The sequence below is a fragment of the Pongo pygmaeus genome, chromosome 11, assembly GCF_028885625.2.
Source record: "Pongo pygmaeus isolate AG05252 chromosome 11, NHGRI_mPonPyg2-v2.0_pri, whole genome shotgun sequence".
In the NCBI taxonomy this organism is placed as follows: domain Eukaryota; kingdom Metazoa; phylum Chordata; class Mammalia; order Primates; family Hominidae; genus Pongo; species Pongo pygmaeus.
The window spans coordinates 112102510-112130157 of NC_072384.2; the positions used below are offsets into that span (position 1 = coordinate 112102510).

The 27648-nt window shown below is 33.9% G+C and overlaps 1 protein-coding gene across 4 annotated transcripts in view; it reads right to left on the reverse strand.

Moving 5' to 3' along the window:
• The window catches only part of ERBB4 (erb-b2 receptor tyrosine kinase 4), a 1171999-nt gene that overhangs the window by 360678 nt on the left and 783673 nt on the right, over positions 1-27648 (reverse strand). For all 4 annotated transcript variants that reach the window (XM_054477568.2, XM_054477569.2, XM_063647921.1 and 1 more), the window contains exon 5: positions 25165-25230. In XM_054477568.2, the coding sequence (XP_054333543.1) occupies positions 25165-25230 (66 nt within the window). The remainder of the gene's footprint in view (positions 1-25164; positions 25231-27648) is intronic.

A 27648-nucleotide genomic window follows, 5' to 3' on the forward strand; every position in this document is an offset into this window, starting at 1 on the left:
ATTTTTATATTCTTTCTTGTTTCAGCAAATAACTACAATGCTTTATGATGATCATACAACTTAACAAGAAAAAATCCAATTTGAAGTCAGGCACAGTGGAGTGTGCCCGTAATCCCAACTACTCGGGAGGCTGAGACAGGAGGATTGCTTGAGGCCAGTAGTTCAAAGATGCAGTCGGCTATGACTGCACTTGTGAATAGTCACTGCACTCCAGCTCGGGCAGCGTAGTGGGACTCTGTCTCTAAAATTAAAAACAAAGGAAAATTGAGATAACTAAATGAGACATTTGGCAGGCTAGGAAAGGTGAAGTCAATTCACACAATGTGTATAGTAAGTTCCTAGTAGAAGGTGTTCCCAGAAATGGGTCTAAGACTTTTAGTAGTCAATGCAGAAAAGGGACACATAAATGTTTAGTTAATTCACATAATATTTTACACGAGGAAAGAAAGAAAGGAAGGAAGGAAGGAAGGAAAGGGAGGGGAAGGAGGAAGGAAAGAAAGCCATTCATAGTAAATACAACAAAAATTATCATTGATCTTTTCTTATAACATGCTTCAATCCAAGCTGACAGCATCATATCGAGGTATGCTTTAGTAAAAGCAATACGAAAGGCTATCCATCAACATTCTAGTAATAAGAGACACAATTCTGCTTATCTCACTTATTCCAAAAATATTTTTAGGGTATTTAAGGTATGAATTTTACAGGATATGTATAGTATATCACTTCATGGTTTCTGTATTTCCACTTCAGCCTTGTTTCTTCCTATATTTTCAAACAGATCTTCTAAGCTTTCTTTGTTGCTACTTTATCAAGACTCTGCCTCATAAACATTAGCATTCCCCAGACTTGTTCTTGACAATTTTCGGGGGACTATGGGCTCATTCCTGTATAAAAGTCATTCATCTTCTACTTAGCATACTATCTATCAGTAAATGACTTTCAGATCTAGAATTGAGTTCTCTATGGAGCTACAGCATGCATTTCCAGCTGTCTATAGAAGTCCCCATTTTGATATGCAAGGTTTACAAAACAGAACATAACTCTTCTTCCCACACCCACTACTGAGTGTATTTCTCTTCTAAGTTCCCTTATCTCACTTAATGGAAGCACCATATATCCAGTAGCTTGCTAGTAATTTACAATGTATTTTCTGTCTCCTATCCTCTTATCATCACTTCTCCTACCTAATAAAATTGCCAAGTATTAGCAATAGTTTTCTAAATATTCCTCAGTACTTTCCCTCCTCTCTATTCCAACTTTATTCAAAAGCCTATCTCTAAATGTACATAGTGTTCTAAAAGTTTTCTCAGATCCCATCTCTTCCTTCCAGTTAATCCTCCACAATGCCCTAAAAGTAATGGCTTGAACCTGTAAGCCAACACCTATAAATCAGTGTTGATTCACAGTATGAAACTTACGACCATCCCCGTACTAAAGGATTAAACCTTAAGCAAGGGACAAAAGCCCTCCATAAGTTGACCACCATCTCTGCCCTTCCAGGAATCACATTACTCTGTTTCTCACGTCCAGCCAGATAGAAATACCACTTGCAATTCAGTTGTGATTCTCATTGCTTCTTCACAAGGCATTTCTCCATGTTAAAAACCTTTCCTAGCTTCTCAGCCTAGGAAATACTTGCTCTGAAACCTTTCCAGACACAGCTCCAAGCTGAGTTATTTTCTCACTATTGCTTCTGAACAAGCAAGAAGATAAAGTTAATGCAGCAGTCTATGTAGTCTGAAGATCTAGGCTCAAATCCAAAATATATCTATGTTATATGGGCAAGTTATTTAACCATTCTGTATTTTACTTCACCATTTTTAAGATGGAGTTAGTACCCATCTAATAGGATTGAAGATAAATATACAGGTATAAAGTGCTTTACATGGTCCCTGTTAACAGTGTTCATCAACTTAGATATTTTTATTGCACTTACACATTGTATTTTTTTCAAGTTTGCTTCTACCTCACCCCAACTAACCTATGGGTTTATTGAAGTTTATTGTCTTACTTAAGTTTTAATTTTCAGTGATAAACACAGGGTTTGGTACTTAATACACAATATAAGTAAGTATTCCCTTCAAGTAAATAGGTAAATCATATATTTCCAACTCAATGGCAGTATCTCCTCAGGGCTTAATATATTTATCAGAGAGATAAAAAGGTGTATAGAGTTAAAGAGGTAGGTCACTAAGAAATATAAAGAGACAAATACTAAAATACTAAGATTTAAATGCTCCTTAAATTCTGCTGTTGATTAGTTCATGATTTCATATTTTTAGTTGGATCCTTTTCCATTGAACATGATGGTGATATTCATAAAATAATGCACAATACTGAAATATAAAGAATATTCTTCCATTTGACGTGATCTAATTATTCTTTATGTAGTACAAGCAATACAAACATCAAATAAAGTTTAAACTAAAATGGCACTTGGACTCACCCTCTGTCATGTTTTTATTTTGTAAAAATAAGGTTACATGCTATTTTTTACCATAAGCTTATGGAAGATTTGGAAAATAATCAAATTTTTATATCTGGGTTTGTGAAGGTATATTTTGTATTTGCAATTTTGGTTACATTAAACTTCAAAATAAATTATTTCTTCTATTAGTATCCTGGTACAAAATTTTACATAATAAATCCTCTTGGACTGTCCCTTCACTTTCTTTAAGTCTTTGACCAAATCACATCTTTATATTGAAGTCTGCCCCTGTTTAATACTGAATCTTTCCCAATCAACTAACTCCTTATGAACCTTCATCTTCTTTTTTCTCTCTCTTTCTTTCATCTCCCTTCCTTCCTTCCTTCCTGTATTTTGTTACAGCATCAATTACCATCTAACATATCATTATTTATTCCATTTATTTTGTTTCTAGGTGTATTACTATGTTTGTAACTGTAACTGGCACTTACACAGTTTTATTTATATTTGATACACACATTTTATATATATATATATGATATGTACCCAAACAATTTATATCCTTTCATTAACTCTTCATGTCATACATTATGCTTATATTGATATTTCTATCTTTTAACCAAATGGTATATTTGTTTAGATGCCCTAATTAGTAATTCATACACTATAAATGAAATTTTTTAAAGGAAACACTTTCAACAGACAGTTTTGTACAGAATAAATTCAAACACAATTCTTCTCTTCCAAATTCAATAAAGCGCTTCGATGCATCAACAGTCACTAATTAAAATAGCAGACATATGTTAAATAAATAAATAACTAGATTTGAAATGTGTTATCACAGGACAGTTTATCAATTTGCTTCTATTTGACAGCTATTGCTTGGCTGGAAAACAATAGCATGGAGTCAACAATCTTATAAGTCACATCATATTTTAATCATAGACAGATATGTCTAAGTGTTACTTTTCATTTTTAACTCTATGGTGATTTAAAGTAACTAGACAAAATGTTTCAGTTTCTCTTTATTTACTTTGGTTTTTCCTGCCAAATGAGAAAATTAATGTAGAAAATAATTACAATGATAAGACAAGTAACCCTGAATTTAGTTTAAAATTATTTATTAAGTGTTCATGTTAAAATCATTTCTCTCATTGAGTACACTATTTAAATATGAAAATAATATTATACAAATATAATCCAATGTAGTACAATCTTAGATTCGATAGCAATTATTATACTGTGGAAATATTAAAATATTTTAAATTATTTAATCATTTGTGTTGAAAAAACTTCAAATTTTTGAAAATAGCAACTTTTTCCACATAATGTTCAAATATTTCATATTTTTTCAGGACACATTGATTTCTGATATCATATTCCCTTTTAGAAACATGCAGAAAAATTCCTTTAAATTATTATCCAAATGCAGATGCATTCCACAATTTTTATTTAACATGTTAAAAGGGAATTATGGCTTTCATTTTCCAAAATCAGTCTATAATTGATTTTTTTTCAAAGTAAATTACATTCAACATTAAATATAGGGCTTTTCACCATCAACATTTTTATATCCCTTAATTCCAAATGAAAATTCAGTAAGCATGAAGCATTTGGACACATAAAAGGTAGGCAAAAAGAACAAAACAACAAGCTTAATTGCTAAAGAGTAATGGGGTTAAAAATATTTCTTTATATTATTATATGAGACTTGTATCAAGAAAGAAAACATTCCCTTTGTACAATTCAAGGCTACATGCAAGACAAGTGGAAGGGCACCATAGAGTAAATTTATTTAGTAGCATTTTTTGATTAATAAGCATTATTTAATGTGAATAAACTCATCAAATTATACTCATATTTTATTACGATGGGGACACAAAACAAAAAATAATTCCTGAAATCAATGAGATAAGTCAGCCTCTATAGGAACATTAACTTATAATTGCTTTGGTTTTTATTAATTCCATCCTTGCTCAAATATTTCATTACATTTTTTTCCTTGTATTTAGTTTCCTTTCTAAATTGCTTCACTGGGTGCATTAAAATATTTGGGTTCAATTTTAACTAGCTTTTTCATTGGTGGTATGCACTAAATGTGATCAATATAAAATTTAAAACTGGGACGTCAAACTCCTTATATTTGGGTCAGTAAACTTGACATGGGGAATGTGAATTCATTCAAAATATCCATGAGAATTAGATAGGTAACATTTAAGGAATCAAACAATTCATGGTAAGCCAGTACTACTGAGAGAATATCTATCAAGTCAAAAAATATTAAAAAATCGTTAAGTAGCTTAATCTTATCAGTATCTCACTAATAAGAACTATGGCTTAATTACTTCTTTCAATATAATGATAACCAATACTGTGATTAAAGTTACTCCCTTAGAACAAATTTATTTTACTTGAAGAAGCTTGGCAATTTACTAATTAAATATTTATTGTTGCATCCTAGCAACAATAGCAAAAAAGACAAAGAATATTCATAAATAATGCAAAACAGAGCACTGACATCACAGTGACAAGACAAAAGATCTCTGTTCGCCCATTAACAATAGAAATAAGGATAAATTTAGGCAAAGTCTTTGTGTGTTTTTACACTCTGACACTTCCTCCTCCTCCCCCACCTCCTTACTCTTTCCTTATCTCCTCTGTCTTCTCTCCTTCAGTGCCTTTTGATTATCTTCATTTCCTCTAACAAGTGGTTCTGAACTGGGTTGTATATTAGATCAACTAACAGTCTTTCAAACTTGAATACTGGAATTCTTCTGTAAGTAAAACTTTTCATTCAGTTGGTATCAGTGGAGCCCAAGACTTTTTAATAAGCCCATTTCTATTAAGCTCCCAAGTAATGTCTCTACCTACTCATCTACATACCCCATACTGAGTAGCAGAATATAGAGTATTTTAAAAAAATACAATACCTGAGAATCACCTATTTCCTATTAAATTAAAATCGCTGGCAATTTTCTAGGAGCTTTGGTAGTTTTAATAAGCTCCCTGGGATTCCAATATTCAGTCTAGAGTTGAGAACATTTATTCTAACCAGTCAAATGGGAGAAAAAAAATTTTAAGTCATTTACACCATTTGATTGACTGACTGATTATTCCTTGTCTGAAACTTAATCACAGTGACTTCTTGCTTTAATTTCCTATTTGTGTTGTAAAGGTCCCTATCACTAATTGGAAAATCAAACAAACAGAAATTGATGTGCAAGTAGATACAGGAAAATTTGGGAGAGAAATTACCTATATTTTTGACAGAAATATTGCCTCACTGGTTCTGAAGGCAAACATTATGGATAAATGAGATACCAGTAGAAAACTTCCCTTCTCTCACCCAGCAGCTGTCTGAGTGAAAAGTATCTTGGGGCAATCCCCAATTCCATTGCTAAGCACATTTTAAAGCATATTTATTTTATTTTTTAAAATTTTATTTCAATTTTTATTCAAAGACTCATACCTCTATGCTGCCCCTATTCTATTTTTGTTGTCAAAATTTTGACAAATTGTGTTCATAAAACATATGTTCATTAACTAGATAGTATTTGAATGGAATGTTTTTATTACACGGTTTCCAGTTACATTCTTGGAGGTTTGAACTAGAAGGGAGAAATACTTGGGTTAAAGTAGAGGTGATATGGGTTGGATGTGAGGAAGAATTACTGACTATTAGAGGGATAAAAATACTGTAATGGGCATCTTAAGTGTTTATTTGTCAGTATTTTAAAAGAAATCTCTTCTACATGCTTTAGACATCCACTTAATTAAAGATAGGAGGCTTGATGAAATGTTCTCTAGAGGTACCCTCTAGCTGTAAGATTCAATATTTATTCCTATTAATGATGAAATTGTGACTAAAAAACCGAACACTTTGGGTTGTGTAACATGTTTTAAGAAAGCTATCATCAACAGGATACACTTAAAGTGAAACAAATAAAGCTCACAGACCATCCAAGAAGAGGCGTTACTTACAGACCATGTGTAAAAAATCAGGTTCAATGAAACTAATGCCAAACTATACACTGTTATTCATTCTTCCAAAGGAGAATAATTGAACACATTTGTGTGTTCAGGGCCAGGTAGAAACTAAAAGCCAAATAGAAAGATTTAAAATAAAGATGTCTGGCCCATCTTCTATATTCTGACTCAGTAAGTCTGGGGAATGTGTCAGAAAATTCATTTTTTTTTTATTTGGAGCCTTAAGATTTTTAGAAGTAGATTTTATAAGCCAGTATTTCCAAACTTCTGCTCTAAGACACTCTCTTATTTCTAATGAAAGTTTCCCATAGATGGAAAGGCAGAGTCAGAGCTGGGTTGGTCTTAAACTAGAATGCTCTTTCCTATCTCATATTAAATCACAGAAGAAATAAGTCAAAAATTGTTGCTTCATAGAGTAAGGTTTCATCATAAGCCTATATCCTAATTTTTACAGGAAAATAATTTTGCACTTTAAGGATTTTTCAATTCTTTTAACCAGCCACAATGCATGATCTAACATATTTAAAAAGGCTCTCAGAGGTCTTTTTTGAAAAAAAAAAATAATTAGACCTAGCAAAACGGAATTATCAAAAAGTATCTGGCCTTCTAAATTACCACAATCATACACATTTTCACAATACAAAATAAAATACAACTAATTTTCTTTTATTCCTAATTCCTAATTGGTTTGGTGATAGCTACTCTAAATAAACCGACCAGGCCATATCATGAAGTATATACCCCACAGGTAAAATAGCTGTTTAATCCAAAATGCAATAACCTCTGTAGTTCCCCTAGAAAACATAGCAAATAGCTGTACAGTCCCTACTGAAACTGACATTCAGAGTCAGTTAATAAAAGTAGGGCCAGGCTGGACGTGGTGGCTCATGCCTGTAATCCCAGCACTTTGGAAGGCTGAGGCAGGCAAATCATGAGGTCAGGAGTGACCAGCCTGACCAACATGGTGAAACCCCATCTCTACTAAAAAAGAAACCCCGTCTCTACTAAAAAATACAAAAATTAGCCGGGCATGGTGGCGCGCACCTGTAATCCCAGCTACTCAGGAGGCTGAGGCAGGAGAATCACTTGAACCCGGGAGGCGGAGGTTGCAGTGAGCCAAGATCGTGCCATTGCACTCCAGCCTGCGTGACTGAGTGAGACTCTGTCTCATAAAGCAAAAAACAAACACAGAAAAAGAGTAGGCCCATATTTTGGCAGCTACTAATCAGGTTTGACCTGATGAATCCCTGGTGACCCACAGACTATGACATGATAATATTGTTAGTTGTGTCAAAGAGGTAAGGGATTCTGTCTAATCCATTCTTTATCACCACCTGCCTTATTCACTTATTTAATGAAGTTTTATTCAACCTGTTTTATAAAGACATGATCAATGATTCATTGAGGGATCATAAAGCTGATTTTAAACTACACACTTGGTCACCAGGGAAATTCTCCCTTCTTAATAGGCTATTAGCATCTCCACAGTTTGTGAGGGAAGATTAAAAAAATAATATTGCCCTGTTACATTAACTATAAAAATATTCTTGAGAATGAGTAAGAGTTATTTTGCATATTCCTCACAGGCCTGTAGATATTGATTTTAAAGCAATAAAGGAAGAGTATGAATCTGCATAAGAATACCATAGTATATTTAAGAATATTTTTTAAAATTAGAATTGAGGTCTGCACCTTAAAATCTGCCTATAAATGATAGGCTGCAGATAAAGTAGTAAAAAAATTGTCATAATTATATCATAGATCTTTCACAAACCAAGAATATGGAAAAGTTGGTATTCAAATTTTTTAAATCACTGTGCATTATAACAGACATCTCCACATCTAACCTGATAGAAAAACAAACAAAAACCAAAAAAAAAAACAACAACAACAAAAAATTACTTTCTTTCTTTTGCTTATTCTAGTTCCCTATCCAAAATATTAGTAGAGGAAAATAAATATAATCTCTCACTCAATTTTGCAATGAAAATACCCACAGAAGGGCCAGGAGTAGTGGCTCACACCTATACACCCAGCATTTGGGAGGCAGAGGCAGGTGGATCACTTGAGGCCAGGAGTTCAAGACCAGCCTGGCCAACATGGAGAAACCCTGTCTCTACTAAAAATACAAAAATTGGCCAGGCAGAGGCAGGAGAATCATTTGAACCCAGGAGACTGAGGTTGCAGTGAGCTGAGGTCATGCCACTGTCCTCCAGCCTGGGCCATGCAGCAGAAAATATTTAAAAATTTTTGAAAAAATAATAAATATTTAAAAATTTCGTCTCAAAAATATTTTTAAAAATTGAAAATACAGAATGTTAAAATTAAAAAAAGAACATCATATTAGGTAAAAAATAGACAAATATCTGTTGAACCAATAAATACCATCTAGTCCAAATTTCTCATTTTACTGATGAGAAAATTAAAATGGAAAAAACTTACTTGTTCATGAGCAAATCTAAAGTAATGTTCAGACATCTCTAAGACAGATCACCACTTCTTCAGAGTATTCCAGGAAGTTTCTAGTTTTGATGAGGGTGAAGAATTGGGCAAACTATTAGTGGGTGTATAACTTGATACATGATTTTTTGAAGACTAATTTGTCTCTATCAAATTTGTGTATGTAAATTCACATGTGACCAAGCAGTTCTATTTCTAGGAATCTGACTTATGGAAGAATGTGCATCTGTGGACAAATATGTATATAAAAATGTTCATTAGTTGTAACTGAGAATAATACAATGTAACCTAAATGTCCACTAATGAGGAATTGGTTAAGTAAATTATAGTACAACCATAACTTGGGAAATAGCTGTAGCATTAAAAAAAAAAAAAAAAAAGCTGGGCGTGGTGGCTCACGCCTATAATCCCAGCACTTCGGGAGGCTGAGGCAGGCGGATCATGAGGTCAGGAGATTGAGACCATCCTGGCTAACATGGTGAAACCCCATCTCTACTGAAAATAGAAAAAACTTAGCCAGGCATGGTGGCGGGCACCTGTAGTCCCAGCTACTCGGGAGGCTGAGGCATAAGAATGGCATGAACCCGGGAGGCAGAGCCTCTGCAGTGCAGCCACTGCACTCCAGCCTTGGCGACAAAGTGAGGCTCTGTCAAAAAAAAAAAAAAAAAAAAAAAAAAAAAAAAGAATGAGATTGTTCTCTATGTCCTGAAATGAAAGGATTTTAAAAATATAATGTGCAGTGAAACAAAAGTAAGTGATAGAAGAATAGATATGGCATACCTATTTTTGTAAAACACACAAAACAAAATCCCACAACTTTTACGTGCTTATGCATATATAAAAATATAAATACACACACATATTCCAATTACCATAAAGTAATCACTTTATAAAAAAATGTAGGTTGAGGGAAGCATATTTACTGATGGGAAGGCATTATTATTTTTAACTTTATGAAATATCACATGAATTAAAAAAAAAAAAAACTATACTAAAATAACCTGTGCATTTGGCAGAGCAAGTTAATTATCCCAGTGTTACAGATGAAGAAGTTAACATTTAAAAACTAGCTTATCCTAGGTCAAATCATAAGTTATTATCAAAGTGGAGTTTAAAATTAGTTTTCTGACTCCTATATATCTTCATTTATATGTTTTCATCAAGTTAAGAGCCACAAATAGTAGGTGTCTAAATGTAAAAATCAAAAGGACTAAAAGGGGAGAGGAGGATAGTTTCGGAAACTGTTTTAAATGCAACGCCAAAGAGCTGAAGTGATCAAACACGTGCCTCCATTACATCTCTGAAAAACAGCTTGAATGACGCTATTTTAACTACCATGATTGTGAGTGATGATAATGAAAACTAAGATATTACTCAAATACTCTTTAAATCTCAGACCCAGAGAGGGCCAACACTGAAGTCTATACCTCAGAAAAAGAGATCTTTTGAGGAAACCATTTAAAAGAGTTATACCACAAGCACATTTTGAGTATATACAGAAGAATATGTTTTGCTTTTCTCCTCATAGAACACGTTTGGGATTATCTTCTTAAAAAAGATAATCAGGCCAAGCAGAGTGGCTCATGTCTGTAACCCCAGCACTTTGGGAGGCTGAGGCAGGAGGATCTCTTGAGCCCAGGCATTCGAGACTAGCCTAGGCAACATAATAAGACCTTGTCTCTACCAAAAAGAAAAAAGGAAAAACAAAATAGCCAGGCATGGTGGTGTGCACCTGTAGTCCTAGCTGCTTGGGAGACTGAGGCAGGAGGATCACTGGAGCCCAGGAGTTCAAGGCTACAGTGAGCTATGATTGTGCCTCTGTGCTCCAGCCTGGGCAACACAGCGAGACTCTGTCTCAAAAAAAGGAAAAAAAAAAAAAAAAGGTAATCATGTCCTCCTACAAGTCACACCTTTGTAGTGTTTTTCAAACTTTTTTTTAAAAAAATAACAATTTATAGTACAAATAACATTGTGTTATGGCTCAGTACGCACATACTTGATGGAATGTTTTGAGGAATAATATTGAGCCTAATTAGTGCAAGAGCATTTTGATACTGCCTTTTCTGGTCAATTTTATTCCAATCTATCTTATTTCAATAAAAATGTAATGTTGGGCAGGGTGTACTGAAGTGATTTTATAATCTACTAACAAGTTGCAACCAGCAATCTGAAAGCATTGCCTTATTGCATGAACAAAGGTCAAATTAAGAAATTAGAGAAACCAATCTCTGTGCTCTCCTTATATATGTACAGCAAATTAGCCTTCTAATGAATTCAGGAATTTAGAGCCACTGGTGATAAAATTTCCTTTTTCTGAAGTTTTAGGATCCTAGAGGATATGGAAAATCACTGCACAATACAGCCTGCCATAATGCCTTATCTTCAGAATTGTGCCGTTGAGACTGACCATTCTCAGAGGTTTGTGCTTTTTATTCCCACCATAATTACTAGAAATTTGAGCTCGTTCAGTCTGAATTTCTCCTACATGGCAATATATTAAATTGTGGGCCAATACAAAACAAGTTTTTGGATCCTCTCCAAGCAATATATTTATAGAAAATAATATAATGTATAGATATTAAAGCTTTTATGCATGATTAATATATTGATAAAAAATTATAATCTCTCTGATCAGGACAAAAGTTCAGAAATCCTCAACATTTACCAAAAAAGTCATGTCGTGATAAAGAGGGTATTACTTATTATATTTTTTGTTACTTCCTTTCTTACAATTCTGAAATTACATATGCAGTACGTATTTTCAGGGAAATATAAGTACAGATATGCAGAATTAAAAACAATTCATTTGTTCTCTTACTACAGCAATAACAACCAATGTCAACTTTTGAGTCTCTATGAATGCTTGACATCCCTATTATGGTTCCACACTAGTATGAGAGTTAAGAGAACACAAAACACACAATCAAAAGTAATTCAAAATAACTCAGATCTTTATAATTTTCAAATCCAGGAAGGGGACACAATCTCCCTTCCTGCCTCCAGAAAATTATCCCATCAATCCACATTTCTCTACATGCAGAAATCTCATATTCTCCTCCTTCAGAACTTTCTCTAGTCCCACTTCCTCTTGTCTCTCCTACCTTATTTCCAGTGTATATACCGAAATGATTCATGAGGTTGGAATGAGATAATACATGTGAAACTGTTAGTACAAACCCGGCACAATGGATAACTACAGGAAGTTCTCTGGAGATGACTTTACATAATTTTGACTTTACATAATAGCTAATTTTGACTTTACATAATAGCTGTGCCAGATTAGACACATTGCTTAACCTCTCTGTGATTTAGTTTTTCATCTATAAAATAAAAATAACAACTGTGCTTACCTCACGAAGCTGTTACAAAGATTTTATGTATTATGGGAAATTATTAATTTGGAATAGTGCTTAATATGCAGTGAACATTATATAAATATTGGCTCTTGGTATTGTTAAGTAATCGATGAATGGTAGTTATTATCTCGCTTTATAGCTTGGTATTTTTAACTAAATATTATATCATTAGCTGTCTTTTGTAGAAGCATAAATATGCTTCTGCTGTATTATTTTTTAAAGCTCTATATTATACTATTGTATGAATATACCCTAACTGAATCCCCTTTCTAAGCTATTTGCAATGTTTGTATTTTTTACTATTATAAATACTGCTGTAATATATACTATGGAACATTCGTTTTGTGCATATGATAATCTAAGAGTTAAAATAATACATTTCATGGTTCAAGAAAATGCATATTTTAAAAACTTTGACACAAATGACTAATTAGTCTACATGGTGATTTTTACCTATTTATAATCTACCAAGAATAACAGATATTGTTCCAAGCTTCATACTTTCTTTCTTACTAGGAGTTATCTGAATATGTTTTTAATTTATAAAGTTGTATGTCATTGATTATAAGGAATGTCAAGAATTTTTTGCAGATTTCTTGTATAAATGTTCGATTCTTTTTAATTAAAATTATTTTAAAAATACAAAACTATACTTAACTGTAATGCAGTTAAAATAATCTTTTTCCTTTTTTTTTGTTTTTTTTTTTTTTTTTTGAGACAGAGTCTCACTCTGTTGCCCAGGCTGGAGTGAAGTGGCATGATCTCGGCTCACTGCAGCCTCCACCTCCCAGGTTCAAGGGATTCTCCTGCCTCAGCCTCCTGAGTAGCTGGGACTATAGATGCTTCTGCCACCACACCCAGCTAATTTTTTGCATTTTTAGTAGAGACGGGGTTTCACCATGTTGGCCAGGCTGGTCTTGAACACCTGAACTCAGGTGATCCAGCTGCCTTGGCCTCCCAGAGTGCTGCGGTTACAGGCATGAGCCACCACACCCGGCCCTCTTTTTTTTTTTTTTTGAGATGGAGTTTCCTCTGTCACCCAGACTAGAGTGCAATGGTGTGATCTTGGCTCACTGTAACCTCTGCCTCCTGGGTTCAAGCGATTCTCATGCCTCGGCCTCCCAAATAGCTGAGATTACAGGTGCTCACCACCATGCCCGGCTATTTTTTGCATTTTTAGTAGAGAGGTCAAACTCCTGATCTCAAGTGATCCACCTGCCTTGGCCTCTTAAAGTGCTGGGATTACAGGCATGAGCCATTGTGGCTGGCCAGAAAATGATCTTTTTCTTATATTTTATTTTGTATTTGTTATGTCATGTTTAAAAAGACAGTCATCATTCTGCAATTTTTATCTCTATCTTTTTCCTAATACTTCCAGTTATACCACGTTTTAAAATTTTTAATCTATAATTCATCAATCTGTACAGGTCTATCTACATATAGACTATCTATAGTCTATCCTATGCTCTTTAGACTTTTAATGTACTACCCATCTTATGCCTTTTGTTTTATTGTAGGGATCTAACATTATCTTATTCCATAAGTGAGCCATTTATTCATACTCTCTTTGTTAAATAATCTATGCTTTTGTCATTTTTAAAAAATGTCACCTTTGTAAAAACTAAATCACTGTAGACATTTGCCTCCAAATGTCTAACTTTGTTAGATTCCATTTAATCAATAGCATTCTGAACCAGTTATATACTGTTTTAATAATTATTACTTTTTAACATTTTAATACTTGATAGGGAAAATCATTCCACAGGGTTATTTTTTTCAAACATCTGGCTATTTATTTATTTATTTATTTTGAGACAGAGTCTCGCTCTGTAACCAGGCTGGAGTGCAGTGGTGCGATCTCGGCTCACCACAACCTCTGCCTACCAGGTTCAACCGATTCTCCTGCCTCAGTGTCCCGAGTAGCTGGGACTACAGGCACAGGCCACCAAGCCCAGCTAATTTTTGTAATTTTGTGTTTCGGCAGAGACAGGGTTTCACCATTTTGACCAGGATGGTCTCGATCTCTTGACCACGTGATCCGCCCGCCTCAGCCTCCCAAAGTGTTGGGATTACAGGCGTGAGCCACCGCGCCCAGCCTCAACTGGCTATTTTATTAAATGTATTTTTAAGAGATTCTTTAGAAAAAAAGCATTGGTAATTGATTAAAGATAGTTAAAAATAGAGCTTAATTTTAGAAAAACTGACATTTTCAAAGCATGGGCATTTCTATCTTAGAATGCAGTAGTTTCCTATTCATTTAATTTTGTGGTTACATATTGGTGAAATATTGTAGCTTGGTTCTTTTAAATTATCAGCAACTAGTTGTTAACATCAGAATCTGTCTTTTTTTCTGTTCCCTCATCCTCTCTGTTTTCTAGTCAATGAAATTACATACTTCTTAAATACATATAACATCCTTATTAAAGAGGAAAATAATCATCCTGTGTGACAGTTACTCAAGAAATACTGAAATCAGAACAAAACTTCTAGGTATTTCTGTGGTCATAATGCTCTATCAGCTCCATTATAACAAAATTCATGGGTAAAAATATTTTAGATAGACCAAAAATAACTGTCTTCAGTGAGATAGTAATATATACAAATTATTTTTTAAAATATTTTTGTATGTTTTTATAACTCATCAGAAATTAATAGAGTGACTATTTCTTTGGAAAGTGCCCATGGTAATGGAGAGATGCAGCCATGATAATATTATAAATTGTTGAGTAATATATAAAATTTATATTGGCTTCAGAAATGGAATCTTTACATGTCTGATATTTAGTGAACTCACATTTATTTTAATATAATGGACAAAAATGTGGCTTGGCACAAGAGAAGTTGACCTGTATCCAGTTACCCCTTCTTATCCTCTCTCATCCCTATACTGTACCCCTTCCTATCCTCTTTCATCCCTATACTGTTTACTTATTTCTTTTCTTTTTCTTTTCTTTTTTTTTTTTTTTTGAGACAGAGTCTCCCTCTGTCGCGGCGTGATCTTGGCTCACTGCAAGCTCCGCCTACAAGGTGTACGCCATTCTCCCGCCTCAGCTTCCCGAGTAGCTGGGACTATAGGCGCCCGCCACCACATCCGACTAATTTTTTGTATTTTTAGTGGAGACGGGGTTTCACTGTGTTAGCCAGGATGGTCTCGATCTCCTGACCTGGTGATCCGCCTGCCTCAGCCTCCCAAAGTGATGGGATTACAGGCGTGAGCCACTGAGCCTGGCCTACTTAATTATTTCTTTAACCAAATTGATTAATTTGAAAAAGAATATAATACATTTCAATTATTTTAAGGCAGAACTTTAAGGAGAATATCTTTCTTCATGCTTGCTAAATTCTCAAACCATTAGAGTGGTATGTAAGTGCTTGCTTTTCCTAGAATAAAATCTCACACTTCTTTCCATTTCTGTAGCCAAAATAGTATGGCTGTCCTATTCATCAGAAGCATGTCACATGTAGGTAATTTTGAAATTTTCTCTTTGATAGTTAAATATAGTTACTCTAATGACAGTCAGCTCTTCTGCTGTGAAGACACAAATAATTTAGAATAAGTTGTCATCACTACCAAAATAACAAAATTATTTTACTGGTAGAACTTTCAGACATATCTGTTCTTCTCAATGTCCTATTAGTAATCCTTCAAATGTGGAGTATTCACTTTCTGATCTCTCTGCTTAGAATAGCTATCTGCACAACACCCCACAGTTTGCATTCTCACAATCTATATCTGTATCTATATAATCTATAACTATATATGTAGTTATACATACACACACACACACACACACACACACACTAGATGATAGATAGATGATAGAGAGAGAGAGACAGAGAGAGAAAGATAAGGGAACTTGTTGAAACTGAGGTTCTTAAATTGAGTTAGAGGTGGGACCAAATCTCTAGTTACCTAATGTCCCAGTTTAATATTCTTTTTGCTCATTTCCAACATTCCTCACCTTTGTCTTGTATCTAACCCACAGTATGCCTACAGAACAGGAACAATTTTATATATACCTTTATACCCCTGAAGCCTTTGGCTTGTCATTAAGTAATATCTCCTGAATCCCATTAAACTGTAATATACAGAGTATTTTACATATATAAATCTCCTGTAGTTAAAATGAAACAACTTGTTCTTCTAAATCTTTGAGAAAAGTCATTAAATTACAACAAATATTATCAACTTATGTCAAAATGAAGAGCACATCAGGGAAAATTTTTCTCATTTTCTACCAGTAAATTATTGGGGCACTTTTTGAAATGGTCAATGTAATCAAGTAATTAGCCCATTGTAATGTTTACTTCAATTTTACAATATCTCCAGAAACTATAAATCCAAAAAAGGAAAAAGGGGAATAATTGAAATCAATAAGAAGGCTTAAGGATGTGCAAAGTTATTAGTAAAATACAAGGGTTTTAATTAAAGATGTTGGCGTGTACAAAGACTCGCTGTTATCCTGATTGATGGGGCCTGCTGGCTCAGCTCTGTCCCTGTTCCCCATTAGCTCCCACTTGCTTTTCTCTGCTCTAATTGGATATTTACCACATCGGCACCTTCTTTTTAAACAACATTTGTTCCACAAAGAATGTAAATACAATTACACTTTAGACAAATTATATGTGTATGCATGTGTGTGAGTATAATTAGTTTATTATCCAAACAATTTGTCATTTTGGTTTCACAATCTACAGGGAACTGTTGAAAATTTCTTGGAGAAAGATACAATTTAATTTTCAACGGCAACATTTCTTGTTGAAATTTTGAGGAACAAAAATATATAATCATTTTGTTAGATTTTATTATTCTATTTTGAAGGAGTTCCAGATATACTTTTGAATAAGTAAAAGGAGATGTATATATGTATAAAATTTTTCTTAAGAATAAATAAAATTCATAAGCCAGGCTAAGGTTTTGTTTTTTTTTCCCTTTTACTATTAAACTGAAACTTTTAATATATTGCAAATGTTAAAACCAATTTTCTTCATGCCCAAGCATAATAAATTACTGAGGAAAATGCTAAATAAGTTCTAAATTTTCCTAGCATATTCTACAATGTCTGTATGGAAAAAGTAAATAACATAAAATGTTGTTTGGAACAAGGTTTTATTTTGCCAGTGTAGTACTACCCATATTAACAATTATCTACATGAAAAAAATACAGTGCTTATCTTTATTTTACTATTATTCTATTTTTAATTAAAAAAAAAGATTTTGAGATAACCTGGCATGTTCTACTACTTATGATAGTCTAGGAAGACTCACATAAGTAAGTAAGAAGCAAGAAGTAAATCCCATCAAAAGAACTTTTCTTTTGGTTAAAGTAATGCATTAGTCAGTTTAATGACATTTAAATGGAGAGAAGTGTATCTGTTCATTCCGGTGGTTAAAGTATGCATTTCTTCATTAATTTTGTTGTATTTCAACTTCTACAATAAATAACGTTTTTAACCTACTGTCAAACTCACATTTTTCAATCAGCTTATCAGCAAGAAACATCACTTATAAAGCAACTTAGAAAACTAAAGAGTGTATTGAGTGGTTATCAGCCTAGAAAACTTCACAATTATGATGACTTTAACACAAAATGTATGCAAAGGTCAGGAAAATCAAACTGTAATATTTGGATATATGCCTTTTTCCCCCTCCTCACTCAAAATGCAGTGACTGAGATAACACCAGGTCCAGCGAGACAAAAGGAATGTGTAAAATGAAACAACCACCCTTTCTGATAATGGGAGACTGGAGAGAGCTGGCCTGATATTGTGCTTAAAGATAAAAAAGGACATGCGGTAGCTACTTTAAATGAGATAAGTGTGCTTCATATATCTTGCAGGGACAGAGATAACTTTGTTTCTTTAATCATTATTATTTATTTCTTAAACCTTAGTCTCTCTCATACCTAAAACCTATAGAGCTCATACGTTACGACTCAGTTCTTATGAATAGAGAGAGTTGTCATTCTTACCCGTAAGCCTGCTAAATAATACTTCTATAAGCTTCAGACTTCACATGGCAGATAAGTTTGTCTCCCCTGACACGACTACATTAATCCACTGAAATCCATTTACTTAAGCTGTGCTATGGAGCAATGCAGCCACCATTTAACTGAGCTTAAAAGTACTTTCAAGTTTGAGTCACTGCTCCACATGTAATGTAGCTCTCAGTGTCCAATCATAAGTTCTATTTTGACCCTTTGCAACTCTGTGAGAAATATTCTTGTTAGGTTTATAGGGTCATGATACTCTAACATCCAGAAGGATTTAAGGAGAATAAATTAATGATGTTTTAGAAAATCAGACTCATGAGTAACACAGGAAGAGGGGAACACTTGGTTAGATTTTACAAGCACAATCTACTTACATTAATATTTACAAAATTCTTTAAGTTGAATGAGTTTTTTTTAAAGAATTTATCTAGAAAATATTTTATATGTTAGGAAAACATTTAAAAAAACAGCTACTAGTTTCACAGTTTATAGTCTGAACATAATTAAATGCTATGGAGGAACAATGACACAATTAAATTATTTAACGTGCAATCAAGCTAACTGTGGCACCCAAAAAAGTACACAAAATAACTTGCAAAATGTTACTAAATTTTACTGAAAATGTACTAAATTTTTTTAAAAATGTAAAACATTTTACTGAAATTTCTGTCTGGTAGGTTTGCATAGTGAACTGTTGTTCATAGTAAGTTGTCAGTTTGTTCACATTCTTCTTCCATTTAGCTAAATCTATTAAAAGCAAAAACAAAAACCTTTTCTTCATTTCTGCTGTTTAAAACCTCTGGCCTCCCACAGACCTTCCCTGAAGCTCACTGTTGTTGTGACCGGCTTCTTTGTTTCTCTGTATCTCTATTCAGAGATGTTTTCAATCTGATCACCACTCTTTGCTTCATTTCACCCTAACAAGTCATTCATTTTCATGAACTTGTTCTCCCAGAGCCTGGGCCATTTGTCTTTAGCGTGGCTTCTCACCATTTAGTGACAAAGAGGATAACTCCCAGCACATTTGCTAGGAGACACCTGTGGGAAGATGTCAGCACTGATAAGGTGTAGTCAATGAAATGTATGCTTCACTTCAGTTTCCTTAGCTGAGGTGTGGAGCTTTTTAATACTTTTTTCTCTTTTCCCCAATGTATGGAAAGTCTCAAAGAATAATTATCCATAAAAAATAAGGAAATATTTGGTAAATCATGAAGTTGAATACTTCCAGAAAAGCCTTCACTAAAGTGAATTTATTTTAGTCATAGGGAAATAGGTCATTTGTAAATAACATATGATTATGTCTTTCGGACTCTAAAATGTACTTTTATATAGTCAATCCACAAAAGCAGAATATTGTCAAAAACTTACATAGCATGTTTTCTGATTTTTTAAAAGTTAGGTCAGGGTCAGATATAAGTGTATCTTTAGTGGACCTAAGAGTAAATACTATGTTTTAAATAACAGAAGAGTCACTGGAAATCTAGAGAAAGCCTAAAATAATTGACTTTAAAAAAATGAATCATATGTGTTACCACTGTATGGGGTCTCTGGAGGTCTCATATTGTTATGGAATATCTCGTGAGATCTAATTCTCAAAAAATACAACCTAAATTCTAAAATTGTGATCTTACAATCAGTATATTTTTGAGTAGTTCTAAAATACTTTTTGCCTCAGGATGCTGGGCTCTTTAAATATGGATAAGTAATTTCGCTTTCAAGTAGCTCAGACTAAGAGAGAGAGAGGAGGACAGGAATGAATGTCAAGGACAGGCAGCCCCCAACCCCACTCCAGGGCTTTTGCTCTTCCATGTCCCAGCCACCAGGTGTCAGTAGACTTCACAAGGTGGAACTGGCCTACAGGAGTTTGCCTTCCATATTCATTCATTCATTCAGATTTAAATTGGAGTAAGTTTTCTAACAGTATCCTTTCTAGTTTATTATGATATCGGCTATTATTGATTGGGTTTTGGATATGCTAAAAATTATTTAACCACTTCAACTGCATTGTCGTATTGAATTTCATTGTGCCCCTGACCCTCCACCACCCCCCCCCAAAAAAAAAAAAAAAAAAAAAACCCTCAGGTAAGTATAATTATCTCCATTTTATAGATGTGGTAATAATATTTTGAAAGATGAAGTCATTTTCCCATGATAGAAAGTGGAAACAACTGGGATTTGTATCTTTTGGCTAATTTCAAATCCAGCTTCCTCGACTACTAAACTGTGTTACAAAATACTGTATCCAGGAAACAGTTGTCTTTAGATTAAGAACACTTAGGTTAAAATCCAGGTATTAGCTGTGTAAATTTAACCCTTTAATCATTTCCTCTGCTTATATTTTCTCCATTGTAAAATGGGGTTAATGTAACTGCCCTCTTTAACTCACAGGAATATTGTGAAAATGAATTTTTAAAATGGAAATATTTAATAAAGTTCTATGTTAACTTGTATACTATTCTAACATTTGGCCAGTGTGGTGTCTCACACCTGTAATCCCAGCACTTTGGAAGGCCAAGAAGACAGGATTGCTTGAAGCCAGGAGTTTGAGAACAGTCTGGGCAACAAAGAGACACCCCATCACTATCAACAGAGTGAAACGCTGTCTCTAAAGCAAAATAATATAAAATAAAATAAAATTTGTACTTGCTTATTAGGTCCATGTATTTGTTGAGTTTAAATTTGGTAGGCTTTGTGGAGTAAGCACAGTGGCTGTTAAGCCAATTTTAGATTATAGTAAGGATAGCTTCTATGCTGAAAAATTAGCTGAATTTAGTAATTTCACGTCTGATGATTTGATACATGACTTATAACTTGATGATTTTGTTAGTCAAGACTTCCTCCCACCTGTGTTTGGTAGCAAGTGAGAAAACTCCATTCAGGCTGGGTGCACTGGCTCACACCTGTAATCCTAGCACTTTGGGAGGCCGAGGCGAGTGGATCACCTGAGGTCAGGAGTTCGAGACCAGCCTGGCCAACATGGCGAAACCCCGACTCTACTAAAAGTACAAAAAATTAGCCAGGCATGGTGGCACACGCTTGTAATCCCAGCTACTTGTGAGGCTGAGGCAGGAGAATTGCTTGAACCCGGGAGGCAGAGGTTGCACTGAGCCGAGATCACACCACTGCACTCCAGCCTGGGCGACAGAGCGAGACTCTGTCTCAAAAAAAAAAAAGAAAAAAAAAACCCCTCCATTCAAATATACTAGAAGAACATCGTGTTTCTTATGGAACCTAAGGACAGAAGTGTAGCTGGACCTCATGAAACCCAGAGAACTAGGAGGTAAACATTGTCAAAAATTGTTACTCTTCCTTTCCTCAACTCTCTGTATGGCTGCTTTATTCCTTAGTGTCTTTGGGGACTGGTTCTTTCTGCTTCTCATTAACATACATAGTTCCAAAATGGAAACCTCAATCAGCTTTAACATCTCTTCAGGTTCAAGTTTCTAAGGTATTGTAACCAGCACTTCTGGATCCCAAATCTAAATTCTCTGGAGAAAGAATTTGACTGGCCCAGCCTAGTCAATTATCCACCCATATGACAAGATTTCTCAACCCTCAGTACTATTAACATTTTTATTTGTACTGACTAATGCTTTGTTTGGGTAGGAGTAGGACAGGCTTTCCTGTGCATTGTAGGGCATCATCTCTGGTCTCTACCTTACCAGTGCCAGAAGATGATCCCTCCCACCCCTGCTCCATGATGTGACAACCCAAATTATCAAATGTCCTCTGTGGGGCAGAAATCACTTCTGGTTGATAAACACTGCCCTGTGAAGTAAAGGGTAAAGTGTCCCGTAAAACAAACATGCCTACTGGGGCTGACCACCTAGAAGCGGGTATTTTTTGGAGAAGGCCACATGTCTGCTTGGCAATTATCCTGAAAGTGGTCTATTACAAAAATAAGAGATATTGGTGGAAATTATAACTTTTGTAAAATTTAGCCAACATAAGCAGATCTACTAAAATAAATTAAAAGGTTCAGAATTTTTAGCACTGTATAAATTGAAGGAAAATTTCAATCAAAGTTAGGGAAAACCCATATACATTGTTTTCACATTCTACCCTAGTACAGTAATTGAATTTCACATTTTTTACTCATATATCTCAATCTGAGAATAAGTATTCACCATCTATGTATATATAATATATAATATGTATACACAGAGTCTTTCTTGGTATCTGCAGGAAATTGGTTCCAGGACCCCCATAAATACCAAACTCCACAGATGTTCCCTTTCCTTATATGAAATGGCATATAATATTTGAGTATAAACCACACACATCATCCTGTATACTTTAAATCATCTCTATATTACTCATAATGCATAATACAATGTAAATGCTATGTAAATAGATGTTATAATGTATTGTTTTTTATTTGTATTATTTTTAATTGTTTATTATTTTAATTGTTTTTTTCCAAGTATTTTTGATCTGCAGTTGGTTGAATTTGCCATGTGGAAACCAGTGATATGGACGAACGACTATAAAAGCTATACATATAATCTATACACTGCATTTTGTAATCTGTAAAAATACACATAAAATAAGACACAGATGAAATTAATAAAGTAATTATTATTTTCATTGTAATAGTATTATTAATTTTAATTATTAATAATATTATTGAATATACTGTATGAGACTTCTGATGTAGAAAAGATGGCAGAGACCTTTTACTTCCCACCTGTTTAATTCAACTATAAACCCTGAAAGTAACGCAAGAGGAAACCAAAGGAGAAATCTGAAAGGTGGTAGGAGGAAGTAGTTTTGTTTTGGGATCTAGCACTGGAGGAACAACACAACAGCAGGGTGCCTTAAGTGCCCCTACTCAACAGAAGAGGGATCCACCACAGTGTTTCCCAAATCTAAGCTCCTTCCTCCCTCAGATCTATGGTGAGTCCCTCAACAGTACTAGCTGAACCCTATGGGTCTGAGACAGGGTGTGGCCAGGCCCACCAGAGTGGCTCAACCACAACAAGGAGCTTTTGCAGAAGCCTCTTTGACCCCTCTGTAAAATAAATAAGTGAATAATAAAAAATAAGTAGGTGAGTGAGTAAAAACTCATTTTTAATTTTGATACCTTGGTAGTTTTTTTCTGCCATGAAATGACCAGTGGATATCTAGCACTTTCACAGTCTCTTTGGTTACTTGTCACTTCATCACAAACTGTTGCAGATTTTTCCTTATTTTAGAGAACTTGACTTCCTGCAAATGGTCACATGAGTGTCAGACCAGCACTGGGATGCAACTTAGCCTCTACTTCTTTGCTATTAAAAGAATATCTCCAAATGTTGTGAATGAATTTCACACAATAATCTCATCTTATTTAAAAGCCTGTTTAAGATTCTTGTCAATACTTTACTGCCATAAAACATTGTTTCTATTAAATAAGTTAATTTAAATCTACACTATTTTTCATCTAACCCTTTGACAAAGATCCAAAAATTCCCTAATGAACTACTTTGTCCAAAGAATAGGGAGGGAAAGAGGCATTTATGTACCTCGCTCTCGGTAGAACTAATTGTTCTAACCTCTATAGAAAATAAGATCTCCATTTTGCTGTTCTCTACCAATTTCCAAATCCACATGTCTATGACCCTACAAATTCACCTCTAGAAATTAATACTACAAATAATTCATACACATGCATGGGTTGAAGAAATCAAGTTGCAGTACAACACGCAAAACATGCTAATATTTGAATGAAAAATGGGGTGAGTGCTTATATACATACTTCCTTGGGTGTGCATAAATTATTTTTGGAAAAATACACCAAAATAGCCAATAGTATTTGCTGCCTATGGATAGCTGAGGGAAAAAGGTGGGGCCCACGTGGGAAGATACTATTTTACCTTATAATCTTTTCTATTTCATGACTTTTGGATATGAGAATGCCCATGAATTAAAATTAATAAATTTAAGAGATCATTTATCATTGAAAATATTTTTCCTATATTTTTATTCTTTGGTGGTTCACAATAAAATAATCCTTTTATATTTCTTTATTAAAACAGAATCTAGCAAACAGAACTAGACAAATGTGAACTGAGACAAATTAGAAATCTGTAAACTTTCATCAAAGAGTGTAATATTTGTATGTTTAAATCTTTAATATTTTCTGTATCATCTATGCTAACAAAGAAATATATGTCAACTTGTCACTATATATTTTTTCCATGTCGTATTTCAGTCATTTTTATTGCAGCAAGAAGAATGAGTGTTTACTACTTGTATAGGACATTTTATTTTTCATTTTTAAAGAAATCATTTATTCTTAAGTTTCATGAAAGTTCAGTGCTGGTTTGAGTACTAAACAACATTAAGAATGCTGAAAAAAACTAGATATTTGTCTTTATATTTAGTATGCTTTGTTACTATATGTCTTAGCAATGATGATAGCTTCGTATTTTCTTTAGCTAATGACTGATCCAAGAAACAGTATAAACTAAGGGCAATAGTCATTGTCAAAAATAGTGACTATTTCCATAATTCATAAAGTTTGTATCCCTGTGCCTGGAACAGTGCTAGTACCCTCTTTTTTCTTTCCTCTCCTTTTGTAATGAATGAATAGTGAAATAACTAGTTAATGAAAGGACTGAGAGACCCAGTTAACCTGAAATTGAGTTACTATTTTGTACACATTGGATTTCCCACTTCTAGTGATGTAAAAACTCTAAAGTTATAGCTAATATCACCACAGCTGTGCTGTTGAGATCATTAACCTAGAAACCACGAAGAAACCTAAGAATCAATTATATATTAATTTTCATTTCAAAGCAATGAAAATTGGGTAGTTTTCTTGGCCCAAAGCAAATCAACCACAAGGAGGCAACAGCTCATTTCATGTTTTAGATGACCAGAGGCATGAAATGGACCAATCATTAAAGTTCCTTGACCACATCAAACCTGTGTGCTCTCAGTGATGAACACTTACAAGTCTGGCAATGATTTTCTGTGGGTCCCCAGCAACGGCCAGTACAGGACTTATGGCAACGTCCACCTGCAGAACAGGAAAAGGGAAAAAGGACATGCACGTTATAATCTTTCACTCCTTGACTAGGAGTAACTCCTCAAAGGAAATACTCCTGCTCCTTTAGGAGGATTTTTATGTCATACCAGAGCTGAAACATAGCCCACAAAATGCCCACTTAAGTAGGAAAACCTGAATGTCAAATATATGTGAAACTAAAGTACAACCTCCTGGTATTCAAATCCTCTTATCATTTTATAGGAAAATAAAATAAATGAATTTGTGAATTTTCTCAGAAAATCAAAAGCAAATAATTATATTTATTAAGTTTCACTTTCACTGTTGAGCATTATTATTCTATTGATCTATTCTACTTGATATAATTTCCAGAAGTCACACTTTACTGAGAGCAACATATATTAAAAAGTAAAGCAATAGTTAAAAATAAGTTGAAATCTATGAGAACAAGAATATATTTTTACAAACACATGAAAAATCATCAGAATAAATGGTAAAATCATGCATTTAAGCTATATTTTTGAAAGCTTAATTTCAATTATTTTAATATATACTTCTAAAATGTTTATTAACATTATTTGCATTTTCAAATACAAGCCTTAATCTCCTATAGTGGCATCTTCTTCTACCATAGGTATTTGCCTCAACAAACATAGTTGTCCCACAGAGAAATTCCCATCGGGACTGAAAATAAAGAATATTAGCTGGAAGAAGTCATATAAAAACGACTTCCTTTGAATCTTATTTCTGAATTTCATAGATTCACTCCAAATTTCTGTGGGCACATGACACATTTTTAGAATAAAATATAGCTGTTAAAAATCTATTAAAGCTCAAAACTTTTCCATAAACAGAAATGTTTTCTATGACATTTCCTTAAATGTTTCTTATTAAACATTGTCAATTGTCTAATATTAATTGTTAATAGGATTCTCCCATTTAAAGTGTTTAACAAAGTTAACTATATTATAAATATCATCAAATAACATCTGAACAGATGCTCCCATCTTTCCTTGATTCAAGTTTTTAATTCCTCAACCAGAAAGTTCTTACAACCTGGAGTGTTTTCCCACCGCCAGTGAAACTGCCTAAGTGAGCCTATTCTGTTAAATGAGTACACGGTTAAGATACAGATTCAACAGACACTTTCTCTGGCTGGATCTTAGACCATTCAGATTGTCTACCTTTGAGAAGGTAAACTGTACTATTTCCAAGTTAATAAAATACTTAGGTTCAATTCCAGTCATCTTAAAAGTATGGGGATCTTTGCTACAACAGAGTTTATTTAAAGCAATTCTATTTGTAAAGTATTGCCGCTGACATCACCAGTGTATAATATCCTGTCACTCTGCCATCTGTTTATTTAGAGCCAAACACATTATAACAACATAATGCAAGCTCATTGTAGCTGACAGGAAAAGGACTCCATCTGGCCTGAACAATATAACTTTAATCAGTGATAATGATAATTATTATTAAAAACTTACAGGAGTTCTTTTGTACAAAGCTAATAAATCTAAATTGATTTATACTAGCGGAAATTAGAAAGGACTGTGAGACAAAATAGGAAGCAGTGAAAACTTTTTGGAGTACAAACTTTTTTATGAGAAGTAGCTAATGTTAACATGTTTTCTTAAATTTGGTATAATCCTCTAAATTGATCCATTAAGTGGTCTGTTAATTGAAGATAGTTGAAGCATAAGATAATCTACCATTTAATCTATGATTTATTTAATTATGTTTGGGGCTTGTAAAATATTTGGCCTTATTCTTTGTGGCCAGAATACTACCTAACTGGAAAAAGAAAAAGAAAGAAAAGAAAAGATAAAAGCAAATAGAAGAGAAGAAAAGAAAAAGTAAAGAAAGGAGGAAGGAAGGAAGGAACAAGGAAAGGAAGGAGCTAAGTAACAAAATTCATATTAGACATTTTTATATTCTCAATGTTTTTCTCTTACTCGATTAATTTTTTAACTTCTTATTCTTGAAATTCCAATCTGCCACCCAGACATCTGCTCCCAGAATCAATATAAAAAGGCATGTTGCTAGAAATACTGTTGACGGTTCTTGACAAGGTATCAGGGCAAGGCCCACCTATTTGAAAACGTGATATAGTACCCACACACAAGAAAAACAAGTTTAAATAATTTAACCTTGACTGTCTACTCGATATTATGAGATTTTGTTGGTAGTTTCCATTTCCACTTGACCTACACATTTCAAAATTCTATTATGACAAATGCACTAGAGGATCTAGAATTGACTGTACTCCCATAAATGGCTGTTCAGCCAAGTCTACCCTTATTTAACTTTCTCTCTAGAGCCTTGACACTTTTGGAATCTGTCCTAGTACTCAGTTCACCTTTAGTTTTACTCTTCAAAATGGTGCAAGACATGGCACTTGTGTTATAACTGGATGTTGCCAATTAGCAA